Source organism: Rhinolophus sinicus, chromosome 16, assembly GCF_057876585.1.
Source record: "Rhinolophus sinicus isolate RSI-liver-muscle chromosome 16, RSI-T2T, whole genome shotgun sequence".
In the NCBI taxonomy this organism is placed as follows: Eukaryota; Metazoa; Chordata; class Mammalia; order Chiroptera; family Rhinolophidae; genus Rhinolophus; species Rhinolophus sinicus.
Window position 1 is genome coordinate 115,126,007 of NC_142516.1, and position 20,336 is coordinate 115,146,342.

The 20,336-nt window shown below is 39.1% G+C and overlaps 1 protein-coding gene across 3 annotated transcripts in view; it reads left to right on the plus strand.

The window, feature by feature from the left end:
- Positions 1-20,336, plus strand: part of WWC2 (WW and C2 domain containing 2) — a 170,471-nt gene that overhangs the window by 120,509 nt on the left and 29,626 nt on the right. For all 3 annotated transcript variants that reach the window (XM_019736137.3, XM_074329862.2, XM_074329861.2), the window contains 7 exons: positions 3,730-3,819; positions 4,673-5,292; positions 8,524-8,653; positions 9,238-9,318; positions 9,417-9,503; positions 13,037-13,229; positions 14,824-14,991. In XM_019736137.3, coding sequence (XP_019591696.2) covers positions 3,730-3,819; positions 4,673-5,292; positions 8,524-8,653; positions 9,238-9,318; positions 9,417-9,503; positions 13,037-13,229; positions 14,824-14,991 — 1,369 coding nt within the window. The remainder of the gene's footprint in view (positions 1-3,729; positions 3,820-4,672; positions 5,293-8,523; positions 8,654-9,237; positions 9,319-9,416; positions 9,504-13,036; positions 13,230-14,823; positions 14,992-20,336) is intronic.

A 20,336-nucleotide genomic window follows, 5' to 3' on the forward strand; every position in this document is an offset into this window, starting at 1 on the left:
TTGTCTTTTTTATTAGGGTTAGAGCTTCAGAAATGACTAATGAAGTAACATTAAAACTAGAGTTTATTCCTAAGTGCCTAGACATTGGCCTTTAAATTTTTGTTTGCACACGTATTATAACTGTCAAAAACTCACATGAATTTTCAGCGGCTGTATGCGATCCTAGATCCTATGAGTGATCTGTGCCTGCCGGCACTGCCCTGCAACGTTGCCAACTCCCAGGCGGCGGTGACTGAGCTCGCCCCCTAGTGGTGGTAACGCACATGGGACAGAGACCGGCTCATTGTGTGGGATCATTGTGTGGGCTCATCATCAGCAAAGAGAAATTGCTCTCAAATGACTAAGTCATGCAGTGTAGGACTTTCTACACGTCTTTCATATTCTTTCTATGCAGTTGTTGAGGTTCCTTAAAATCTGTGCTTTTCTATAGCTGATAAGATCTTAACATTGCTCCCTACTTTCTCACAAATCTTAGAGATTTTGTCTTACATCTTGCCAAGATGTTTTAATTCTTTCTTTTTTTTTTTTTTTAATTAGTCTCAGGTTTCCAAAACAATGTAATAGTCAGAAATTATTTCTTAATTATAGTCATGCACCGCATAACGACATTTTGGTCAACAACGGACCACATATACGACAGTGGTCCCATAAAATTATAATGGAGCTGAAAACTTCCTATCACCTAGTGACATTGTAGCCATTGTAAGGTTGTATGTAGTACATGCATTACTCGTGTGTTTGTGGTGATGCTGGTGTGAATAAGCCTGCTCTGCCAGTCACATAAAACAGTAGAGCACACACAGTTACATACAGTACATAATACATGATAATGATACTAAACGGCTAGGTTACTGGTTTATGTATTTACCATACTGTACTTTTTATCATTATTTGAGAGTGTACTCTAGAAAGAGTATTTTAAAAAAAAAAAAAAAGTTTGCTGTAAAGGGCAAGCTTTTTTGGAGCACTTCAAAAAAACGGTATGTTGTGTTATGCCATCGGTAACCTCATCCGTCTCGTGTTTACTGTGTCTCTTGATTACATCAGTGTCTCTTGTTCCTGATTTAATCTTGTGTTGTTTTGTACAGTAACATGCTGTGCAGGCTTGTAGCCTGGGAGCAGCAGGCTCCACCATGTAGCCTAGGTGTGCAGTGGACTCAGCCACCCAGGTCTGTGTATGTGCACTTGGTGATGTTTGTACAGAAATGAAGGCCCCTCACAACGCATTTCTCAGAACGAATCCCCATCCACTGAGTCATGATTATATCGGATTGTTTTTGCCACTTATTATGAGAAAAATTTTAAAGCTAGTAGGTAGGGGGTTGGGGGGGACTACGAGTGTCATTTATTTTTTAATGGAAGAGGAACTTACTATTTCTGTAGGTGACATGAAATGTTCCCTAGGTGGAAAGTTCTGGGTGATCTGAATCAGGAGAAAGCTGGCAGGTGCTTCTCTCCCTAAGGGCACCAGGGAGGGTAGGAGGGTATGAAGGCCCTACCTATGTCTTGCAAAGGGCAGCTGAACGCTGGTGTGGAGCAGCAGGACCGGTGGGAGGAATCTTTCAGGAACCAAGGTGACAAGATCCTTTCCCACCCAGGAGGACTAGGAGGACAGAGATTGGAGAAGGGCTTAGAGAGACCGGTATGCACCCTCTTGAAGGGACTGATGTCTGAGCAATTTTTTCTCATTCCTGGCCCAGAGGAAGTTGGGAGTTCACTTCCTAAAAAGGACACCAGGAATCTGAGGAAGACTCCCAGCCGTCACTAGGAGAGGCTGCGGTGGTTCCATCAGAGGCAGGAATCTGTGCTTGACGAAGGACAGCAACAGCCACCCTACTAGCAGGGTTCTGTGACTTCCCATGTCTTCTGTTTCTCCCAACGAAGGTGTCTACCCCTCAAAAGGGAGTGCTGAGGAGGGGCGCCGGGCTCTTCAGGCAGCCTGAAGAAGAGGGAGAGGGAGCCAGTGCCTGCCTTCTCAGAGGCTGGGATATGGCTGGGGAACATGTGAGCAAGAACACAAAAGCCAGGCCTCAGTAGGTCACAGTACCCATGTAATGGCCGGAAGGCAGCGCCTGAGCCATTGCTGGGAAGAGGGCAAAGGGGATCCATCGCTGGTGACTGGCACAGGAAAAGCTTTGGATTTTGAATTTCAGCGTGAACCACTAATGTCATACTGCAGCCTCCTTAACACACCAGAAAAGCCTTCCTTTATTTGTGCAATAAATATTTAGTTTTAAAACTTCTAAAGTGCTTTTCCTGTTTCACAAGACATGAATTTTGGTAGATTTTTGGGCTTTCTCCAGACCTTTATGTACCTTCTAATTCAGTTAATCTATTTTGTATTAATAGTTTTCCTTGTTGAGTTTTTATTTATATTTAAGAGATTAAAAAATAGGGACTGTACTCCTTTTCAAAATACACCTTTGAAAGCTGTGAATTAAGAATTTATCACGCTTTGAAGTACTAAACAAAATGACAAGAATTACTGTTTTTATTTTAGCATATAATGAAATTGTGTTGGTGACACATCAAAAGATAGCTGCCTATAAATAAAATGTGGGCATGTTTTTCTACTGCCTAAAACACTACATAACATTTCAAATAGGTTGAAAATCAGGGAAACTTTTCTCCAAAGAAGCGTAGCTAATTTTTATATCACCACCTTGCAGGTCACAGCGAGGCTTTGAACGAGGAAGATTGGTTTTGAGGTCTGCAGAGCGCTTTCCCACACAGTCCCCATGTGATCCCTGTAACAGCCTGAGCAAGTAGACACAGTAGGATTGCCATCACCATTTTACAGATGAGCAAGCTGAGATCTGAATTAAGCGACTTTCCTAGGGATACACAACTAGGACAGCAAATCCAAGCCTGGAAACCCTGGTGGCTTCCTGAGTCCCATTTTGCTGCTCTTTGACCACTCGGAATGGGCTCATTTCCATGAGGTCTGAAGACCCTGTAAGGTGACCTGAATGACCCTCGTGCAGGCTCCTCGTTACATAAACACATGGGTGCTTCATATGGTTTCAGATAACTCCTTCAAGTACACAGGTTTCTGAAAAACCTCAAACGCTGGTGCAGTTGAATTCAAGTGGATGAAATTTCATGATAATCTGGTGCAGGTGATGAGATGTGCAGAGGACATTAGATAGCAAAGGACATTATTTTTATGTCTTTTCCTTGCTTCAAAAGCTTAGAATAATTTTCTTAATTGCTAAAATTCTCATCAAATTTAGGACTGGAATTTTTATCACCAGATACTATTGTAGAATAGCCCCTACCACATTCAGTACCTAGGATGATGTTTTATAATTCGCTCTTACTACCGTTAAATGTTTTAGTAATGTAAGTTCAGTCACAGGCCAGTAGGATTCTGTAATCTTCCTTAGTTTCTTGTTGTCTTCCTCCTCACTATCTTTTCTTAACTCATAAGAAGATGAGGTGGGTTTTTTTTACCCATTTAAGAAAATTTTAGGATACCAAATTTTTAAAATTCTCAGTTACATTGAGATTTGGCTCAGATCCCCCTTCATTAGGCTTGGCTGTGGGCCCTTCTGCCTACTTTGCTTCTTGCTGGCGGTTCTGTTTCCTCTTTGTTGAGTTCACATGGATTTCCCCCTGGTGGTGCATAATGTTTATATAATAAGAATCTTGCTTTTCTTTTCCTTAAGTTTTCATAGTTTATTGTAATCATTTGAATATATAAATTCATTTCTGTGTCTTTTTTTCTAGATTGAAATTGGAAGAGAGAAGAAAAGAGCTGCTACAGAAACTTGAAGAAACTACAAAGTTAACTACTTATCTGCATTCACAACTTAAAAGGTAAACCTGTTTGGTTCTTGAAGGGAAATTTTTTCTTGACTACATTGAGTTGTGTTTTCGTTCACCTTTGATTACTTTTCTCTTTATGTTCAGCTATTTAAAAGAAAAGAAAATAGTTATACCAGTACAATTAAAACTTGGATGACCAAACTTAAAGTTACACAGATTTTTTGTTTTTTTCCAAGGTCATAATTATAATACGTTTGGAATATCTTATGGGAAGAAGATATCTTTCAGCTTCACTACACGCTTAGGAAAATGACATTTTCACCATATCATCCCTCCTTTTAAAAAGAGAGGATGAGGGAGGTTTAGCCAGATATTCACTATTTAAATATGCGCCCAGAGAGCAGAGGAACAGTGGATGAGACCGAGGGACTTTGTGTAACCTCTTTGTCTTTATAAGACTGCCTTTTTTCCCCTCTCAAAATAATAGGTTTTATTTGTTAAGTTTTATTTGTTAAGCAAAGTAACTGCACTAACACTTTGTACTGTTTACCCCCTTCTATATTTTTAAATTACATATTGCTTCTAGCTATCAATGCAGATAGATTTATCAATAGGTATTTGATTCCCCCACCCTTTTTCTGTAACTTTTGCAAAAGGGGGATGATTTTTAGTAAGAGTAGGATTGCTGCTTAAAGAATATTTAGAGAGCCAGGTTGAAGATGTTCATGAAAAAAAAACCTTGAAATATGTGGTGTCATAGCAAGTTCCTTTTCCCTGTCATTGATTATGTTCATTTTGGCCTCACTGGGTTCTTTTCTTCTGGAGTCCAAAGAAGCCAGCAGGGGTTGTGCTTGGGTTTTCCCTGTCGGAACAGTTTTCACAGCACGTGCTTTTCTTCCCTCAGCCTCTCCGCCAGCACCCTGTCCATGTCATCTGGGAGCAGCCTGGGTTCCCTGGCCTCCAGCCGGGGCTCTCTGAACACGTCCAGCAGAGGCTCGCTCAATTCCCTCAGTTCCAGCGAGCTCTACTACACCGGTCAGGGTGACCAGATAGACGCGGATTATCAGTATAAACTGGACTTCCTTCTGCAAGAAAAAGGTGGTTACATTCCTTCTGGACCCATCACCACCATCCATGAAAATGAAGTGGTCAAGTCCCCCAGCCAGCCAGGCCAGAGTGGTCCCTGTGGGGCAGCAGCTGCAGCAACAGGCCACACGCCCCCCCTGACCGAGGCCCCCAAGTCTGTGACGTCTCTGTCCTCAAGGTCCTCTCTTTCCTCCTTGTCCCCTCCCGGCTCTCCCTTGGTTTTAGAAGGCACGTTTCCCATGTCTTCTCACGACGTCCCTCTCCATCAGTTCACTGCTGACTTTGAAGACTGTGAATTGAGTAGCCATTTTGCAGACATTGGCCTTGGTGAAAATCAGATATTGCTGGATCCTGATTCAGGAGGCGCATCCCAGCCTCTTTTAGAGGAGAAAGACCTCCACGAATGTGCTAGGGAGCCATTCTACGAAGGAACTGCAGGTAAATGGGGACCTTTGCTTTCATGTGTTCCCTCTTAGTTATTTGAAGGGAATGATTGAAGGGTTACTTTTTCCATATAAACAAATGGTAGTCGTCCCCCTTCTCTTTCTGTGGCTCTTTTTTCATTTTGGCTTCATTTAAGGAGTTTTTAATTGATATACCTAGATATTTTCACATTCCCTATGTAATAATTCAGTCATTAAGTATCTGTTCTGTTGTCTAGACACCCTCTGTGTGTTCAGCTGACTGGGAACATGCTTTGTGAATGCATTTCATACTTCTAAACAGATTCCGGTTCTGAAAAAGCAAGGCAAAGAAGAGAGCTTTTTTAAAAAAAGTTGGCCTAAAACAGAATAAAACCAAAGCAATTAGCATACTGGCTAATTAGTACCAGGGTTCAATGTTTAGGTTGCCCAGGGGATTCTATATAAATACAATTTTTGCTTCGTGCCAGATTCTTGCTTTCTGCCCAAAGTGAATTTGGAGAGAGCCGAGTCCTGTGCATAGTATTACTCTGCCATCTTCTGGCCGCATTCCTAGTTGCAGCCCAAGAAAAAGAGCAGTGGACTGAGTTCTTACTCCTGCATTTGTACTCAGACAGAAACAAGGAGAATTTAATGTTTTTGTATTTGTTGTCCTTTGTGAAGCAAAAGCTGTTACTATACTAGATGTGGTTGTGAAGAGGACAGCGTGGCACCCTTGTTTGGTGAAGGAGGGGGCCTATTCGAGATCTAGTGTGAAGTGAAAGATGAAATGAGAGCTCCAGTACTGGCCCCGGGAGCCCTGTTCAGACCCGCGCGTGTTACTGTGTGTCCACAACACGGAAGAGGACAGGGCTCTTCAGAAGTATTTTCCTGCTGTTTCAAGAAGCATGTTTATTTTGTACTTAGGTCCTAGGAATTCTAAGTATTACTTAATCGGTCAGTTCAGCCATTTAAAGAGAGAAGAATCCATCTTGTTTGTGTGATTTCAAACACTGAAGACAGATTGCCTGCCAGTGGCCTGGGGCAGAGGCAGAGGCAGAGGCAGAGCACAGGAGACATCTGTATGGTTTGTGTGCCGCTACCTGGCAGGTGGCGAAGGTACAGGTAACGTGTTCCTGAAATAATCAGCCACAAAGAAAAGCATCATGAGGGTGGTGCTTCCAGGATGGTTGCAAGACAGCAAAGCAGAAAGGCTCTGTGGGCCTCCTTCTGCCCCCAGGAGCGCGGGTGGCAGGTGCTCTCTGCCCCCCAGCCGACCACGCCTGCACTCACGTTTTGATTACCCCGTTGACTGGCCGTGTTTTGGTGAGCACGTTACTCTTTCTCTCCAGTGTGCTGTCGGTCATCTGTGAATGGGAGTGATACAGTATCTACCTTGTAGGGTCCTGGGAGGATTAATGCTGTAACCCCTCCCTCTACAGTATCTACCGGAGCCTGGTGCCCAGCTCGCAGGCCGTGGTCGGTATTATTCCATCTGACAAGTAATACACACTCCGCTAAACATATTCCTGCCGCAAACCACTGAAAATGATGAAAGGAGGAAAGGACAGGAGAGAGGAGAAAGCGGAATGGGTTTTGTGCCATTCTCCTGTGCTTTGGACTTGAGGGGTCTTACTCAACATTTCTTGAACATTTCAAAGCTGCATTTGCTCTTCATGTGTGTGAGGTGTACACTAGTGACCACTTCTCAACAGTCAGTCAACTTGGAGGGGCCAGTAAATGAAGGCAGATGCTGGAGAGGGGGAGAGCTCAGCAAGAATGTCACTCAAGGTCCTTCGGCCCCCAGGGGCCCTGAAGCCCAGACGTCCTTGTCCTGCCTTGCTCCTGACGCTGGGGCCTGCTACTTACTGTGTCTGTCTGAGAAGCCTGTGCTACAGACTGGTGTCTCTGAAGCTTCTACGAAACATATAATTACATACATATATATATATATATATATATATATATATATATTCATTCCACAAAACAAATAATATATGTACTTTAAAAGTTAAAAAGTCACCCTAAGGAAAAATATATCCGAGAGCTTTGTTTGCAAATGATACTCAGTTTCATGTGTGAAAAACAACTAAAAGCATATTTTAAGGGTAAAGACTAATTTCGGGTCAGATCCGCAATGCTTGGGCAATTCAGGGCATGTCTGACCATGGCAGTGACACTGTCCATCACCCTGACTGCTGTAGAGCCTTAATGCAGGTAAAGTTGAGTTCCTTTTATAGACATTTTGCTCTCCAGCACCAATCCCTGCTGGATAACAGAAACCAAGTTGGAATAACTACGAAGTCCTTCCACAGTCGTCTCTGTCATTGTCAAAGTCAATTTCAGGCTGCTGTGGTTATTCCTGGGGGTAATCAATAAATCATGTCATCACCTTCACCCCTCACAAAGGGGGCTGGGCGGAGAGAAGGCACTTCATCATCAAGGAAAAAGCATTCCCACTGCCAGCAATCAATCCTGTAATCTGAAGCCTTAAAACTTAAACATCTTAACAAGATGTAAAGTCACGACTCAGAAGGGGGTGAAATGCATACCAATACTGATCCCTGCTCCGAAGCGGCTAGAGGATGAAAGGACTCCACAGGCTGGCAGCTTATTACATAGGAACACAGCTTTAAATGAATGCTCCTTGCTCACCGCAGGGTGCTGGTGTATGAATATGAGTTAGAGATAAAAGTTAAGTGGTAGTTGGTGCTAAAGATTCAGGAGCACACATAAAAAAAAAATTTTAATAGTATTAACTGGTGAGGAATTCTCTAAGTTGAAGACTTTTTTTCTTTAACTTCTATTAGAGTAGTGGCACAGGAGATGTAGACTAGGCATGTGAGAGAAGGGGAGAGCAAAAGGGGCCACTGAGAAGCTTGACACTCCCTATTACAGAAATACCTCTAATACTTGAGGGAGGCAGCTAGTTTCTTAACCCCTTGTGTGTATGGTGGCTGCAGTGAATACCTAAAACAGGGAAGGGGCCAGTGAGAATGTGTGTGATTCATTCCTTCCCTTAAAAATATTTCAGGACAAAGAAAACCCATGTTCTTCCTCGAATAATGACTAAAATAACTGGTGCCCCAAGAATCTTGTAAGTCACAATGCCCCAAATCATCCACATCTGTTGGTCTGAATAGTAACATCCTTGCTTCTCAGATGGGAATTTATTTTGGATTTCTCGTAACCATACTGTGTGTGTATTTTATATTCAACTTTTCCTAATATGAAATCCTAATTAGTGCCGTCACTCTTCCCTACTTAGATGTGGAAAAATCATTACCAAAAAGAAGAGTAATCCACTTGCTTGGGGAGAAAACCGCGTGTGTGTCGGCTGCTGTATCTGATGAATCTGTTGCTGGAGACAGCGGGGTCTACGAAGCTTTCGTGAAACAGTAAGGGTTCATTTCAGCAGGAGTGCCTTGCATTACACCGTTTTCCCATAGCTGTGCATGTGCGTTATAGACAGGGAATGGACTGCTGCCATTAGTCCACTCTTTGCAGTGGTCAGGGCTGTAGACTTTAAAGAAACTGTGTGCCTGAAAATGTCAATATACCAGAAACATGCCATCCGTCAGGGACATGATAAACAGGTTGGTGTACTCAAAGACACTGCACCCACTTTGAGACTTAAAATTGATTTTAATGAAAATATTGAAGTAAAGTGGTTAGCCACTGCCTGCTTCTCGTGTACATTTCGGAAAGCCTGGGATGTGTCCAGGGGTGTGGTATACCCCAGCGAGGCTCAGGAAAGTCTGGCATCAGAAACCCTTTCCCCTAAAGTGTCAGAGGCAGACTCCCCTTGACAGGTGAAGAGAGACCTCAGAGTGAGTTTTCACGGGGATCAGTCCCCCTGAGTTGCTTTAGGAGGACTGTTCATTCCGGTGTTCGTTCACAATCGTTAAGCTGCAAACAGTAAACACAACCATCAATACCCCGTTAGTAAACTGTTCTGTGCTCACTGTTTCCCGGCCCCCAGGCCTAGTGAAGTCGAAGATGTTACATACAGTGAAGAAGACGCTGCCATCATGGAGACGGCCCAGGTGCAGATCGGACTCAGGTAAAGGAATTTGCGCAGGGGAGGGGCGGTTCTAGAAATCCACACAGTGACGAGTGGCCTGTGCTCTCTCCTCATCTCATCAGCTTCTCTTTTGATAGATACGATGCAAAGAGGTCAAGTTTCATGGTGATCATAGCACAACTCCGAAATCTTCATGCCTTCCTGATACCTCATGCTTCCAAAGTGTAAGTAAAATCAGTGAAGAACAAATTGAAGAGCTTAGAATTGCCCACATGGGATAAGTCGACATCAAGTGAGGACATGGAGCAAACACAGCAAGCTGGTCATGTCTTAATCAGAAGTAGATAAAGACAAAGAGAAAAGGAGAATGCGATAAAAAGCATTTTGGGTTTTGATTCTTAGTCAACCAATTCATTATTAAGAATATGAATCAAGACTTTGTATCTCCCTCTTCAACCAGAAATTCTGTATTATGCTGGGTTGGGGCCTGATTTTTTTAATACAATTAAAATTTTTGTTGTTGCCTGATTGTGACTACTGTTGGGTTGGAGGAATTTTCTGATCTTTTACATGAGAATATAGTGAATAAATTTTACCTATCAGCATAGCATTGCCAAACATCGTATCATGACACTTGTGAGAGTGTCCTGTTGTTATCACCAAATATTCACTTCCCTGTAACCAATAATTTCTTAAAGTTATTTCACTTTATTTCACTTCATCAAATCATAAATCCCAATGAAGTAGTGGCAATGCTACACTCTATTGCTAAGGGACTGTTTCCTGACAGTTTCCAGAGTCAGAATTTCAGTGACTCTCTTAAGGACCCATGGCTAGAAAGTACCAGAAAGAAGCCAGAGTTCAACTTAGCACCTCTGATTTAGAATCCAGAATCCATATGTCCACTTAATGATATGTTGAATATGCCAATACAGGGGCTTGGGATTAAGAAAGAGCAATTGGGGTGGATACCAAGCTAGATGGATGTTTTCCAAGTAATAGAATATATTCCTCAATGAAAAGGCACTTAATAGAGTAAATATGAGAATTCTGGGTGTTTTCCCTGTAGGTTTACTTTTAAGCTCACATCCTAATATTCTAAGAATTGTCAGAGAAAAAAAAACAAAAAACTGGGTCTAAGAAAAAAGACCTAGATGGAGATTATTTAGTCAGCAAGAGAATAGAGCTAGTGTGGTGGGTGTGTATTGATGATCATCGATGCCAGAGGGGAATAGGATTCCAAGAGGGGAGTGGGCTCGGAGTACCCCCGGGAATCCAGCTGTATGGGCTCCACATTATTAGCAAGACCAGTGAGGAGGCAAGGCATGTGGGAGAGTGGCTAGGACACCCCAGAAAGCCTGCTTCTGGGGCAGAGATTAGGAATAGTAGTCAATAGTATTCAGGGAAGACTGGCTTCGTAATATTGTTCATGATTTCTCCCTACCAATGAATATGTTGGGATACTGGAGTGTGCCGTTGGCCATCTTTTAATTTGCTATGGCATCTCCGGGAGAAGACAGGTCCGCCAAGGATCCAGTCCTTGAACAGCGAGAGTCAACCCACAAGTCCAGGAGAAGACTGCAGAACTCCCCAAGAACACGTCTTTCTTTAAACCCTTACTATAAGGGCAGGATCTCCACGTGTTCTACCTCTGCCAAACCAATCATAGTCACTGTCACTTCATAGGAAGTCACAAACCAGTACCCCCTGGAGGTATGACGATGGCCAGTGTAGGTCAGGATCAATAGTAGTTCTCACATGGTGAGGACAGCGGGTGCTTCTGCTCCCCAGCTGCTGTACAGTTACTTGTCTAATTGGTCTAACCTTCCCATGATGCATAGCAGCATGTTTTCAAACCCACATACATAAAAGCCTTGGCCTAAATAATGACACTGCTAAAAATGACAGCTAGTGTGACATATCCTTAAAATACTTCTATTTTCCCCCTAACTTCAAAACGTATTTTTTTATTATTAATTATGACCAGCAGAGTATATATGCTTCAGCTGGTTAACAGCAGCCGCAGTGTTTCTGCAAGTAGCTCCTGACTCTTTGGGAAGAATGAGACGGAAAGCACTGCTACCTTCTTTCCCCTGTGCCTTTGGCTCTTAACCATGTAAAACCTCACTTTTGTTTCATGGGGAAATATTTTAGGATAGTGTAAATGGTTAGGCCACTGCTACAGAGTAAAACTGAAGTCTGGAGAAATAGAAAATTCTTTCCCTCCATTCCAGCTTTCTTTCTTTTTCTTTTTTTTGTTTTTGTTTTGTTTTTGTTTTGTTTTTTCAGATTTCACATTTCTTTTTGTTGTTTGTTTACTAAGTCTTTGAAACCAGGCATATGTTTTATACTTACCAGATATCTCAGTTTGTACTGAGCACATTTTTTTTTTTTTTTTTTACATTGGGGAATATTGGAGAACAGTGTGTTTTTCCAGGGCCCGTCAGCTCCAAGTCAAGTAATTGTCCTTCAATCTAGTTGTGGAGGGCGCAGCTCAGCTCCAAGTCCAGTCCCCATTTTCAATCTTAGTTGCAGGGGGCACAGCCTACCATCCCATGCAGGAATTGAACTGGCAACCTTGTTGTTAAGAGCTCGCACTCTAACCAACTGAGCCATCTGGCTGCCCCTCCAGCAGCTCAGCAGCAGCTCGTTGTCTTCAATCCAGCTGTGGAGGACACAGCTCACTGGCCCATGTGGGAATCGAACTAGCAACCCTGTTGTTCAGAGCTCTCTCTCTAACCAACTGAGCCATCCAGCCGCCCCCATTCCAGCTTTCTGATATAGTCCCCCTTACTGCTTTCCCATGAAGGCAGAGAAAAAAAGATTTCTTGTGCTGAATATCTGGCCTTAACAGCAGTGGCCCCAGATCCACTAGGTTTTTAGTGCTTCATCTCCATAATCAGTGTTTATATAAATAGAGAAATAATATGACATTCCTCAGCTCTGCATGTAAATTACAGTTTTTGTCGTTGGAGAAAGGCATCTCTTAGAATATGAATTAGACAAGCCTGGCAATAGAGGGAGGGATTTAATGGATGTTCTCCTTCTGGGATTTAAAAGAAAATATCTCATGCTGTTTCTAAGAATTGTGAGTCCTCATATAATGTGTGCTCAGAAAATTCACTTTAAAGTGGTATTAGAAGTTTTTTTTTTTCTCTAACTCTTCTGAATTTTACAAAGCGTTAGACTCTTAAAACAGTTTGTCATTTCTGATACTTCTGAGATGCTAGACAGTGATATTTTTTGAACTGTTCAATTTCATCTGTTTTAAATTTTCGTAACAATATGCTACTCAGCCTCTCTTTTTCTCTAAAGATAATGTGTTCCGTTCCCGGAACTTGATCATCAGCAGCTCTTGTTTAACACTCAGGATGCGTATTTTGGGGGACAAAGCCGTCAGTGTGCCCCTATCTTCCCAGGCTCAGAAATAACTTATTTTGGAGTTGGCTGTACATGGGCAGGTGGGATGTTCTCTTCGTCTGCCCTGCAGATGTTGTTGCCATTCACTTTCCTGTCATGTGCCTTTGCTGTGCCCCTTCAGGAGTGGCAGGCTGGGCATAGGCTCGGGGGCAAAGGTGGCCCCAGGTGGACTAGGAACAGCCTCGGGGCTGCTGAGCACAGACAACAAAGCTTTAGGCTGATAACGAAATCCATGTTCCCCCATGTTTCTCCCTTTTGCAGATAATTTCAAACTACAGCTTTGAATCCAGTATAATTAAAGTATCTCTGAAATTCGTTTTGCTTTCGTTCTTTGCAGGTACTTTAGGGTTGCTCTACTTCCCTCCTCAACTGATGTCAGCTGTCTGTTTCGAACAAAAGTCCATCTAGCCACGGAATCCATTTTATTCAATGATATGTTCAGAGTGACCATTTCCCAAACAGCCTTACAGCAGAAGACACTGAGAGTAGATCTTTGCTGTGTTAGTCAACACCGAAGGGAAGAATGCCTGGTAGGAGTTCTCATAATTACCATTACCTAATGACACTTACGATCGCATATTCTGTGAAGAATTTTCTAGTTGCTGTTTGGCTAGCCCTGATACCATTACAAACCAGCCCAATGCCTCAGCTATATCCAATGGCTGTTTCATTTTTTATCCGAAATAACGATTTCAGGCTTTCATTCTCTTATTCTAGACCTTTAACATCTGCTTATAAATTGTGATTTTCTGTAAAATCTACTTTCTGTTTCTACCCTTTGGCTAAAGAAGTATTTTGACCTCTCGTTTGACTGTCACTATAGAGTGTGTTTATTATTCCCAATATGAGTCTTGTGCTGGGTGCTTTGTATGTATACATTATCTCATTTAGTCCTCATGACAATTTTATGAAAAAGGCCTGATTATCTTGATTTTCAAATAAAGAACTGCTTAGAGAAGTAATTTAGAGTCACAGAGCTAGTGAGTGATGGAACCAGATATCAAAAAGTCATCCCTCATATAATTCACTGTTACAAATTTAAATTAAGCAAGACACTTACTATATGGTTCCTTTGTTCAGTTCATTCTCCCAGCCTGTATTAGAGCTTCCAGGAAGATGTACATGTTGCTATTTAGAACAATATGATATTTAAATGCTAAAGTAGAAGACTTCATACATAACTAATAGTGAGTTTAACACACCACTGTGCATAATAACCAGAAAACCATTACACACCAGGAAAGTTACATAAAGTGTTCAAATGTGTTAAAAAACGGCCTAGGTCTCTAGTTGAACTTTTCTCTGCAGTACAATAGGAACACAAAACCACACATTTCATAATGAACAAAGTTTAAAAGAGTGATAGATCTCTTATTAGCAGTTCTTTTTCCATATATAAAAAATATTTGATATTGTCTGACAATAAAGAAAGTTAGAAAAAAGCAAAGATAACAGACTCATTAGGCTGTCAGAAAGGCTTCATATAATAGATATGTCAGAAGCTCATAAAGCTAATAAATATGTTAATTGATAGTCTTTTAAAAAATGGTAGTTTAATTTAGATTCTGGCTGATATGTGTGATTTGGTAGAATATTAAAGCTTTTAACCTTTAATTTTTTTGACAGTCTACTAACTTAGCCGAAGAAAAATTTTGCTGATTTCTCATTTAAGAACCACAGTGGAGTTTTTGTTTCTTTTAAAATTTTTCAGTGTATAATGGATTTTTTGAATAATAATCAAATAACTCTTACAGCATATTATAAGAAATATTATGGTTTATACTTAGTCATTTATTTATTTTTATTTTTTAACTTTTCATTTAAAAATAATTTCACATTTACAAAATGTTGCATGCTTAGTCATTAGGTTTGGGCAAAATAGTATCTCACAAAAGAATCCTGAAGTTGGCTTTTAGATTGGGATTATTTCTTATTTACTTATACCTGAAAATATAAAACATCTCCAACTTTAGAAAAATCCACCAATGCTTTATATCATGAGTATTGCATTTTTTTTAAACCATAAAACAAGCTGGCCAAATAATCTTAATTATGTCAGAAAGAGTAAATATGAACTTAAGTATTTTATTTTCTCTTTTATCTTTTTTCTTTCGTGTCACATAGGCTGGAACTCAGATCAGTCTGGCAGATTTACCATTTTCCAATGAGATTTTCACTCTGTGGTATAACTTGCTTCCTTCTAATAAGCAAATGCCTTCCAAAAAGAATGAAGAAGAAAATGAGGATTCTGTATTTCAGCCAAACCAGCCATTAGTAGATCCTATAGACTTGGTGAGTCAAAATTAGAGACAAAAGTCATTACAATTTAATAAAATAATATGGGATATAAAATTCTATGATAACAACATATTTTTATTCACTTTCATTATCCTCCTTTTTCTCCTATCACAGTTAAACCTTTTCTCCCAGCTTCCTAAAAAATAAATAATTTCTAGCTCTGTTTCAAGTATAGTATATAAAAGAATCACTTGTTTCTGTTCACGCATCCTTCCATAAAAATAAACTGATGTGGAAGCTTTATTGTTTTAAGTGACCATGAAAAACCTTTTGATTTAAATTTATACTTTTATACATTGTGTTCACTGTCAAGTTATGCATTTGGAACTATTATATTTTGCCAACATTAAAAATTATTAAGTCTAAACAGTATTTTAGTTTCCATTTGTAATATCAGTATCCATAAATATTTTCTATTAAAAAGTTTGTTGTAACCAACAGTCATACTTTAGTACTTCAAAAAATTTACAAAGGGACATTTTATGAGGCCATTCATCACTGATTTGTCATTTGTGAATATTGTTACTGAGTTCAAGTTTATTTTCGATTATCTATGAGGAAAGATTTTACTAAGCATAAGTAAGATAATTAAAGCACCAGTATTCTATTGGTCATCTATTATATGCAAGGAACTATAGCGAACATTGTGGTAGGTGGGAAAAGGGAAACAAACATGTTGGTAGAACTTATATTACACGCCCGGGTTTGTGGGAGACACTAAGTAAGGCATACAAGATGATGAAGTATGACATATCTTGACGGATGGTTTTATAATGGTCACACTGTATGTAAGTTTTTTTCACAGCTTTATGCAATATAATTCACATACCATACAGTTCACCCATTTGAAGCACACAATTCAATAGTTTTTAGTATATTCACAGAGTTGTGCAACCACAATCACCACAATCTAAAATTAGCACATTGTCATCATCCCAAAAGGAAGCCCTGTACCCATTAGGTAGCAGTTACTTCTGCTTTTCCTTTTTACCCAAGGCAGCCACTAATCTTTCTTCTCTCTCTAACGTTATGGACATTTCATATAAATGGATAATACAATATTTGTTCTTTTGTGATTACCTTCTTTCACTTAGTGTGATGTTTTCAAGGTACATCCGTATAATAGCATGTATTAATGCCTCATTCCTTACTATTTCCAAATAATATTCCCTTGTATGGTTATACCACCTTTTATTTATCTCTTCATCAGCTGATGGGCACTTGGGCTGTTTATACTTTTTGACTATTATCAATAATGCTGCTCATATACAAATGAACATTTGTATACAAGAGTTTATATGGACATATGTTTTCATTTCTCTTGGGTGTATTCCTAGGAGTGGAATTGCTGAATCATATGGTAAATCTAACATTTTGAGGAACTACCAAACTGTTTCCCAAAGTGGCTGCACCATTTTACATTCTTACCAGCAATGTATGAGGGTTCCAGTTTCTGCACACCCTTGCCACATGTTAGCAATCTGTCTTTTTGATTCTAGCCATGCTAGTGGGTATGAAGTGGTATTTTTTACTTACATTTCCCTGATGACTAATGATGTTGAGGATATTTTCGTGGACTTATTATTAGCTATCAGTATACAGTATATCTGTGTGTTTTTTTGGTTTTTGTTTTGTTTTTTTGAGAACTGTCTACTCAGATCCCTTGACTATTAAATGGGTTATTTATCTTTTGTATTATTGAGTTACGAGTTTCTCATATATTCTTGATACAAGTCTCTTATCCAATAAGTGATTTGCAGATATTTTCTCTCATTCTGTGGGTTATTTTTTTCACTTTCTTGATAGTTTCATTTGCAGTAAAGAATTAAATTGTGATAAAATTCAAATTGTCTATGTTTTGCTTTTATTGCTTTTATTGCTTATGCTGTTGGTGTCATATCTAAGAAGGCTTTGCCAAACCTAACATCACAAAAATTTATTCCTGTTTTTTCTTCTGAGAGTTTTAACATTTAGTTTTATTTTTAGGCCTCTGATTTATTTGAGTTGTTTTTTATGTGATGTGAGGAATGGGTCCAATTTCATTTTTTTGTATGTAGGTATGGAGTTGTCCCAACACTATTTGTTTAAAAAACTATTCTTTATCCATTGCATTATCTTGGCATCCTTGCCAAAAATCAATTGTCCAAAAGTGTGAGCATTTATGTTTCTGGACTCTAAATTCTGTTCCATTAATCTGTGTGTCTGTACTTATGCCAGTACCACACTGCTTTGATTACTATAGCTTTGTAGTTGTTTTGAAATCAGAATGGATGAGTCATCAAACTTTTTCTGTTTCAAGATGATTTGGGGTATTCAGGGTCCCTTACATTTCCATATGAATGTTAGTATCAGTCTGTCAATTTCTGCAAAAAAGAAAAGACAGCTAAGATTTGATAGAAAGTGCATTGAGTTTGTAGGTCAGTTTGGGGGTATAACAGTCTTAACAGTGTTAAGTGTTCTGATCCATGAATGCAGGATGTCTTTCCATTTATTTACGTCTTCCTTAATTTCTTTCAACAATGTTGTGTAGTTTTCAGAGTCCAAGTTGGCACTTCTTTTATTAATTTTATTCTTTTTGATGCTATTATGAATAGAAATATTTTCTTAATTGCATTTTCAGATTATTCAGTGAATAATTAATTTTTGTCTACGTTGTATTCTGCAGCCTTGCTGTGCTCATAATAATAGGTTTTTTTTAGTGGATTCCCTAGGATTTTCTATGTATAAGATCGTATCTTCTGCAGATAGAGTTAGTTTACGTCTTCCTTTCCAATCGCCTTTTCTTTTTCTTGCCTATTTTGCCCTGGCTAGAATTTCCAGTACAATACTGAAAGAAGTGGTGACTCGTACGTGTACTCATACGTACAGGGAAGCTTTCAGTCTTTCACCATTAGGTATGAGTTTTCTGCGAGTTTTTGTAGATGTCCTTTATCTGGTTGAGGAAATCCTCTTCTTTTACTAGTTTGTTCAGTGTTTTTACAATTAAAGGCAGTTGGATTTAACAAGAGCTTTTCAGCATTTATTGAGATGTTCATGTGGTTTTTGTCCTATGTTCTATTCATATGGTTTATTGATCTACAGATGTCAAACTAACCTTGCATTCCTAGGCTACATCCCACTTGGTCGTGGTATATAATCCTTTTTATATTAATCAGATTCAGTTTTATTTTATTGAGGACTTTTTTGTCTACATGCGTAGTTTTCTTGTTATATCTTTGGTTTTGATATCCGGGTAATTCTAGCCTAATGGAATGAGTTACAAAGTGTTCTCTCCTCTGCTACTTTTTTGGAAGAGCTTGAGAAGAATTGATATGAATTCTTCTTTAAATGTTTGGTAGAGTTTACCACTGAAGTCATCTGAGCCTGGACTTTTCTTTGTGGGAAGTTCTCTTTACTTGGAAGTCTAATCAGAATTTTCTTTTTGTCTCAATTTTGGTAGTTTGTGTCTCTCTAGGAACTTGCCCATTGCATCTAGGTTATCTAATTTGCTGGCATACAGTTCTTCATAGTATTCCCTTATAATCCATTTTATATCTGTAAAGTTGACAGTAATGTCCCTTCTCTCATTCTGATTTTAGTAATTTAAGCTTTCATTCTACTTTTCTTGGTCAGTTTCACTAAAGGTTTGTCAATATTTTTCATTTTTTCAAAAACCAACGTTTGTTTTCAGTGATTTTTCTCTGATATTTCTAGATTCTCTGTTTGATGAATTTCCACTCTAGTCTTTATTTTTTCCTTCGCTCTGATTGCTTTAGGTTTATTTTGCTCTTTTTCCATTTTCTTAATGTTGGAGGTTAGGTTATTGATTTTAAATCTTTCTTGTTTTTTAATATAGTTGCTGACAACTATAAATTTCCCTCTGAGCACTGCTTTAGTAAAAGCACCTCATAAGTTTTAGTATATTGTGTGTTAATTTTCATTCATGTCGAAGTATATTGTCAATTTTTTAATTTTTTATATATTTTTAATTTTTTTCAATTACAGTTGACATACGATATTAGTTCCAGGTATACAACATAGCGGTTAGACATTTCTACAACTTACAGTATGATCACCCTGATAAATCAAGTACCCATTTGACACCACACAGTTATTACAATACTATTGACTATATTTCCTATGCTGTACTTTACATGCCCGTACTATTTTGTAACAACAAACATATTCTGTGACTACCAATTTGTACTTTTTAATCCCTTGCCCTTATTCACCCATCCACCCAACTCCTCTCCCATCTGACAACCATCAAAATTTTCTCTGTATCTATGAGTTTACTTCAGTTTTGTTTGTTCATTTATTGTGTTCTTTAGATTCCACATATAGGTGAAATCATATGTATTAGTCTTTCTTTGTCTGACTTATTTCACTTAGCACAATACCCTGTAGATCCATCCATGTTGTTGCAGACGGCAAGATTTCTTTCTTTTTATGGCTGAGTAATATTCCATTGTATATATGTATGACCTCTTTATCCGTTCGTCTATTGATCGACACTTAGGTTGCTTCCATATATTAACTATTGTAAATAATGCTGCAATGCACATATGTATGGTTGTATATGACTTTTCAAATTAGTGTTTGGGCTTTTTTTTGCATAAGTACCCAGAAGTGGAATTGCTGGGTCCTTCTTTGTTTCTTTTTATCGCATTTGTTTTAAAGTCTATTTTGTCTGATATAAGTATTGCTATCCCAGCTTTTTTGTTTTCCATTTTCATGAAATTTTTTTTCCACCCCTTTTAGTCCATGTGTATCTTTTGATCTGAAGTGAGTCTCTTGAAGGCAGCATATATGTAAGGGTCTTGTTTTATTATCCATTTGGCCAACCTATCTCTTTTGATTGGAGCGTTTAATCCATTTATCTTGAAAGTAATTCTTGATTGATATGTAGTTATTGCCATTTTATTATTCATAATTTTTTACCTTTTCTTTTTTTTCATCTTAAATAAGTCCTTCTAACATGCCTTGTAATACTAGTTAGATGGTGATGAACTCATTTAGCTTTTTCTCGTCTGGGAAGCTGTTTATCTGTCCTTCAATTCTAAATGATGATTTGCTGGGTAGAGTAATCTTGGTTGTAGGTCCTTGCTTTTCATCACTTTGAATATTTTGTGCCAGTCCCTCTGGCCTGTAAAGTGTTGAGAAATCAGCTGACAGTCTTATGGGAGCTCCCTTGTAGGTAACTAACTACTTTTCTCTTAATGCTTTTCAGAGTCTCTCTTTGTCTCTAACTTTTGGCATTTTAATTATGATGTGTCTTAGGGTGGGCCTCTTTGGGTTCATCATCAGTCCCCTTGTTTGGTACTCTATGCTTCCTAAGCTTGTATGTCTATTTCCTTCAC